Source organism: Harpia harpyja, chromosome 2, assembly GCF_026419915.1.
Source record: "Harpia harpyja isolate bHarHar1 chromosome 2, bHarHar1 primary haplotype, whole genome shotgun sequence".
Taxonomy (NCBI): domain Eukaryota; kingdom Metazoa; phylum Chordata; class Aves; order Accipitriformes; family Accipitridae; genus Harpia; species Harpia harpyja.
Genome location: NC_068941.1, coordinates 63,563,196 through 63,569,577, shown reverse-complemented (window position 1 = coordinate 63,569,577; position 6,382 = coordinate 63,563,196). Strand labels below are relative to the sequence as shown.

Genomic DNA, 6,382 nt, shown 5'->3' with positions numbered 1-6,382 from the left:
GTGGCGGAGAAACGCGTTGCCCTCGGTGATGTCTGCCGCCCGGCCCCGCGGGGGGCGAGGGGCAGGGCCGGGCCGGGCCGGGCCGAGCAGGGGGCCGCTGCCGCCACCTCCGCCGCGCCGCTTCTAGCACTTTCTCCACACCGACGTAAGGCGGGCCGGGGTCCTCCCAGCTCCCGCGGAGGAAGGGGGACTCGGGGTCGGGCAGTGCCTCCGGCCCCCCCGCAGCCGCGGCCGGGCCCCCCCCGCCCCGCGGCTCACCGACCCCGACCCCCCCCCCCACGACCGCGGGTCTTTCGCTCCGCTGCGCGACCGCCCGCCCGGGCTGGCACCGCCGCGCCCCCCGCCCCTCCCCGCGCTTTGGTCGTGCCCTGCTCCTCCCTCTCCCCCCGCCGCGGCGCGGAGTGGGCCAGCCCGCCCCTATATAAGAGCCGGGTGGGCGGCTCCGCGCCGCAGCGTCGACGGCAGCGGGGGGTTGCGCTTAAGGTGTTGCGGGGGATATCGTCGTGCCTGGGGCGCAGCCTGCCTTCTTCCCGGCTCCCTGCAGCCATGGCCTGGCAACCGATGGAGATCAACCCTGAGGTGCGCGAGGGGCGGCGGTGGGGACGGGGACGGGGGCCGCGGCTGGGGGCCGGGGGCTGCGGGATGGGGCCGGGACCGCGGGGGCGGGATGGGGGCGTGTGGGCGGGCGGTGGGGCGCCGTCTCTCCCCGGCACTCACCCCTCTCCCCCTGCATTGTCTTCCAGATGCTGAACAAAGTGAGTCCCCGCCGCAGGACCGCCGCGGGCGAGCGGGCGCCGCCCCTTCTTCCTCCATCCCTCGGCATCCCGCCCTGCCGGGGCCGCGCCGGCTGGAGCTGAGCGGAGCGGTACCGCTGCGCGGGGCGCGGCCGCACCTGCGGAGCGGCGCTGAGGACGCGCCCTCCCCCGGCGGCGCCCCCTCGAGCGGGTGGTGCCGGCGGCGGCGCCTGGGCGCGGCCGGCAGGTGGCGCCGCGGTGCCGCGCGTTGTGCTGTGTCACTGAGGCGCGGCGGGGGGGCGGGCGGGCGGCCGGTCGGTCGGTCCCCGCCGTGAGGGGCGAGGAGGGAGCGGGGCGGGGGGGGAGGGGGATGTCGCGGCCGTGTCACCCGCTCGCTGTGCCCCGTGCAGGTGCTGTCCCGCCTGGGGGTGGGTCCCGGGTGGCGCTTCGTGGACGTGCTGGGCTTCGAGGAGGAGGCGCTGGGTGCCGTGCCGGCCCCGGCCTGCGCGCTGCTGCTGCTGTTCCCCCTCACCGAGCAGGTAGGCGGTGGGTGGTGCCCCCGGGGCGGGGGCGGCTGTTGGGTCCCTCCTGGAGCGCTGTCCTTCACAGATCCTCTGGGCTGCAGCCCTGCGGGCGGCAGCTGGATGGGCTGGGTTCAGGCACCGAGCCTGTGGCTGTCCCGGTGCCGTGTGGCTGGTGGTGCCGTCCGTGCGGGGTTTCTGCTGTCCCCCCGGTAGGCCAACCAGGCTGCGCCTGGCCCAAATGGCCCTGGAGTAAAAAGCAGGCTGTTGTCAGCAGCAATGTCTGTACCTGCTGGCTGACAGCGGGTACTGCGGGCTGCTGTCAGGAGTGTGACTGTGTCATCTCTCCAAGCATCAGATGGTTGGGAGTGGGTTTGGCTTGCACTGGGGCTGTAGGTGGGTGGTGGGTAGTACGTGCTGGGTGCTTGGCCGCAGCCTCCAAATAGCCTGAACTAAAATGAACTGTGCAACAAGAAAAGGCCTCTTATTCCAATACTCTCCTTACACTTTGTGTATCAGACTGAGGAAAAAACATGAGCAGTCTTGAGTGTGAGGAATAGCAATTCTGTTACCATGCTGAATCACTGCATCTGGAGAGGCCTAAGTTACTTCTGTATTATTAGTACATTTAGTCCATTTGATGCTAAGGAAGTAGATGAGGAGATGGACTTTGAAATAAAGTGTACTTAACAGATATTTAAGGAAGGATTACAGCCTTTCAGTAGTGACAGGTTTTGCATTTGTGTATACACTGTTCTGATGGGGAGGGATTCATGAAGGGAAGTAACCTAAAGGCACAAAGGCAAACTATGGCAGAGACATGCCGAGTAGTCTCATTAAATGGACCAAAACAATTGAGAGGGGATGTAAAAGAGCCTATGCATTATATGATTTCCCACCCCAAGCTACTTCCAGTGTACAGAACAGATGGAGAGGCTGAGAACAGTGTCTTTGCATATGACTGAGTCATGCAAGTAGTCCATTAAGACTTGGACTGCATCCAGTATAGACATATGATGCTTTACTGGACCTGTGCCACAAAGATGACTTTCTGGGTAAATCTTTGTCCAGTCCTGGTATTGATTCTCCTACACAACTCACTTGTCTAGTAGTTTGCACAATAAGAAGATATCACTGTGGTGAAATACTTAAAACAGTTCCATGTTTACAGCATGAGAACTTCAGGAAACAACAGACTGAGAAAATAAAGGACCAAGAAATCAGTTCCAAGGTGTATTTCCTGAAGCAGACAGTCAGTAACTCCTGCGGGACAATTGGTCTGATACATGCAGTTGCTAATAATAAAGACAAACTGAAACTTGGTGAGTATGAATGTTCTGAAGTGCTTGAATTTCCTTTTTTTTTTAATGACAGGAAGATTGAGTGGGTATGGGTTATTGGAGAGACCTGGGGCTTTCATGCAGGCCAAGTTAAGGCATGCTGTACTGCTTCAGTTGGTAAGTGGGTCTTTCAGCTCTTGGAGAGGGGCATGTGGTTTCACCTACTGCCTGAATCGCAGAAGGTAATGTACTTTGACTCCTGTCTGGTAGCTGCAGAGGTATCATCCTAGTGAATGATGTAAGGGGAAAAGGGGACTGGCCAAAGTCTGTTTGTAATTGGGAAGTACCATGTTCAGAAGTAGCTGTTGACATTGTTGTTGATGTCAACTGAAGAGATGAAGTTCTTCATGCCGCTTATGTCTAATGTAAACAGACTTGCTTAGTGTAGCCTGTAAATCAGTCTAAAACATGCTTTTGTTTTGCTGGGAAAGTAGAATAGGGTGGTAAGAATCTGTAAGTAGACTTTTCATGCAGATGTAATAGTTTTGATGGTTCTCTTCCTATAGAAAAGCATATAAAACTGGCTGGGAACTTGTAGGAAATAGGATTACAAGTCCTTGTCAATAAAGGGTTGTCATTGAGTCCAGGAAATACTTTACTATTCAAAGACTAGAGATCTGGAAAAGAAAACTTAATTTCCTTATTCCAAGAGAACTTGAACCCTTTGGGTGGTGTGGGACTCCTCATACAAAGGAAAACACATATTGAAGGCTATGTGAGAGCAGCTTTGCTTTACTCTTCTTGAAAGGATTCTCTGAAATACCACATTATTCATGAGTGAAATGGATGATGCATCATGTCTTTCATGTAAGACTAGAATGCAGGGCATCTTAGTACTGCACTACTAATTTATATTCTGGAAAACCAAAGTAAGCCTATCACGAGCAAGCGCTGTGTTCATTTGAAGGCAGCGAGACAACTTAATTTCATCTACCCATATTCTGTTAGTTATACTTGAGTGTCCTTACAGCTGGTACCTTTCTTAAATTTCTTCAAAACAGGACTGAACACCTCTGCCAAATCTGCAAGGGGAGAATCAGAAAAGCTAAGTCCCATTTGAAAGTGAGTTCCACGACAAGTATCCAGAGTACCCTGAAGCTCTTGAAACTCTGGCTGTGTAGATTGTTGTTAATAGCTTCTGGATAAATAGCTTACTTCAAGTGGTAGTTATAATTTATAAGCTGGAGATGGTTCCAGGCTGAATGCAGTGATTCCTAGTTAATGCAACAAGCATTGATTACTGTGGGTTGCATCTGCACTGTAACTGATGTTTTACCTATACTGAATAAAATCTTTGATCATCTTGTGCAGATGAGGGGTCTGCCCTGAAGAAGTTTCTTGATGAAACAGCTGATCTGTCTCCTGAAGAGAGAGCTAAGCATTTTGCAAATAATAAGGTATATGAACTACACAAACTGCTGATGGCTCTCAGCACTTAAGGAGGTAGTAACCTGTATCTGCTTTCTCCTAAGGCTATACAAGAAGTCCATAATTCAGTTGCACAAGAAGGACAATGTCGGGTAAGATATGAGTGTGTAAAATCTTGGGAGAAGGGGTTAATGAAGGTGGTAGAGCAATACAGTTTTTTTGTCTGGCAGATAGCTGCTACAGCTAATGAGGAAAGAGAAATGAGTGACTCATGGGTGAATGCTTGTGCAAGGTTTCTTCTTCAAACATGGATTGAAAACTGGGGTTCAGACCCAGTCTGAAAATGTGACTGTACATTAGGATTCCTGATGCTTGACCTTGTAGAGGACTTGCAAAGACCTCAAGTTTTTAGTCCTTTGCTGTTGCTTTGTTGTTGACATTTCCTCTGTCCTGTAGTCACAAGTAGGGTTTGCAGTACTAGGGTTTCTTCAACGTAACAAATGTATTTAATCATCTCTCCTAAGGTTGAGGACAACAGTGTGAACTTCCACTTCATCCTGTTTGTCAATGTGGATGGACATCTGTATGAATTGGGTAAGGTCTGAGAACTCTGCAGTTGAACTGGGCCTATGTTACACTGTACAGCAGTGCTAGGGGCTCGGGCTAGATACTTGGTGCTGGTTAAGCTGTTCGCTGAGGCTCTGAAAGCAATACATAATTTGTACCTTCACTTGAAGATTTTAACTGAAAGCCTAGGCCCTCTTGTAGAGCATGTCCTCTCCTGTAGAGCTGAGAATACTTAGTCCCCTTCTCACTGAAGCTACGTATTGACAATTTGTTCTGACCTCCCAAGTATCTTTGTGTGTGTACTTGTTTCTTGGGCCCACTATGCTCAGTTCTGCTAATTCAGAAGTAATATTAAGTACACTGAGTGATAGGACTTTCTTTCACAGATGGGCGTATGCCATTTCCTGTGAACCATGGCACAAGCTCAGATGACTTGCTATTGAAGGTAAGATTTCTCCCTTGCTGCTTGTTTACCTGAAAACAAGGCTTATAAAAGGGTGAGAGGCATGCATTCAGTGTATAGTGGCTGTACTGACTTGTACAAGTTGGTGCTGCTTATACCATGGTAACAAGGTAGTATTGTGCCATAGAGGTAGGTTATCTGTTAAGTGTATTTATTAATTGGTGCCACAAGAACTTGTAACTTAGTTGGTGGGTCCCAGAGAGGAGCTGCAAAGACTTGGACTCTACAGCAAGTGTGTTCTGGTAATCTAAACAGCTGGGGGTTTTCTTCTTTTTATTCCAAGGATTCTGCTAAGATCTGCAGACAATTTACAGAACGTGAAAAAGGAGAAGTTCGTTTTTCTGCTGTGGCTTTCTGCAAGTCTGCCTGAGACTCTGAAGAGATGCAAGGAAGGCAGTCTAATAGCACACCAGTAAATGCAGTCTAAACTCCAGTGCTTCAGTACTTGTTAAACACAGCTATTCTGGTAATTTAAATTGTTTCCACCTTTTGCTGTACACAGGAGCAACATCAGCTGAGCTTATGCTAAAGGATGAGCTCAAGTTTTAATGTGAACAGTTTGGACACATCAGATGTCTTTAGACTCTTTTTTCACATGTTAAGTAGAAAATGCTTAACAGGCCTTGTTTAATCTGTGTCATGTTAATTGAGCTGTTGGTTGATATTTCCTTGTCCTTAATGAGAATAAAATGTTCTGCTGGAAGACTAAATGGACTGAAGTGATCACTAACTTTCTCCAAAAGCAGTTGTGTGGCATCCTCTGTAAACCTTGTTTTCAAAGGACCCTCAAAGCTCTCCTGTGAGCAAAAAGTTAATGTCAGCTTCAGGTTAGCAGCACAATTGCTTTTTCTAGTGTCCTGGAGGCCTCCAAGGATAGAGAGATGCACCGCTGTCTGTGTAACATGTTCCAGTGCTGCTTGTGGTAAAGCTTTTCCTAATGTCCGGCCTGAAACTCTTCAATTTGCCATCCTGAATACATTTATTTTAGTGGGGTTAGGTGTCATAAACAAATGCTCAAATGTCAACTTAAAGCTGTGTGCTCTTAAATAGTGCTATTTGTATTAATACTAGAAGCAACAGAATACCCACTGAATGGGTTGGTGTTATGTTTCCTTATAGGAGACAGTATTAGAACAGGGGGGTTTTTTTCCCCTACCTGTAGCCAAAAGAAATCTGCTGGCTAATGCTGAACACAATCCTTAGCTAGCTGGTGTGTGCTTATAAACTTAGGATTTGTGTTAGGAAGGCCTTAGAAGAGGCTATACTACCTGTCCCTTCCAAAATGACCTAAAAAAGAAGCAGCCCATGCTATGTGAATTCTTAATAGCAGGATGAAATTTTGGATGAGGGGGAAGAAAGATACTTAATATATTTTGCATATTATTGCAT

The 6,382-nt window shown here is 49.8% G+C and overlaps 1 protein-coding gene across 1 annotated transcript; it reads left to right on the top strand.

Annotated features, from left to right (window-relative positions):
• Window positions 1-440: 440 nt before the first annotated feature.
• On the top strand, window positions 441-5,703 carry UCHL1 (ubiquitin C-terminal hydrolase L1). The gene is made up of 9 exons (XM_052780194.1): window positions 441-579; window positions 744-755; window positions 1,145-1,273; window positions 2,427-2,577; window positions 3,907-3,992; window positions 4,068-4,115; window positions 4,488-4,557; window positions 4,917-4,975; window positions 5,277-5,703. Exons 1-9 carry the CDS (start codon window positions 547-549, stop codon window positions 5,361-5,363), a joined length of 675 nt encoding a protein of 224 aa, XP_052636154.1. The 5' UTR covers window positions 441-546; the 3' UTR covers window positions 5,364-5,703.
• The last annotated feature ends 679 nt before the right edge of the window (window positions 5,704-6,382 follow it).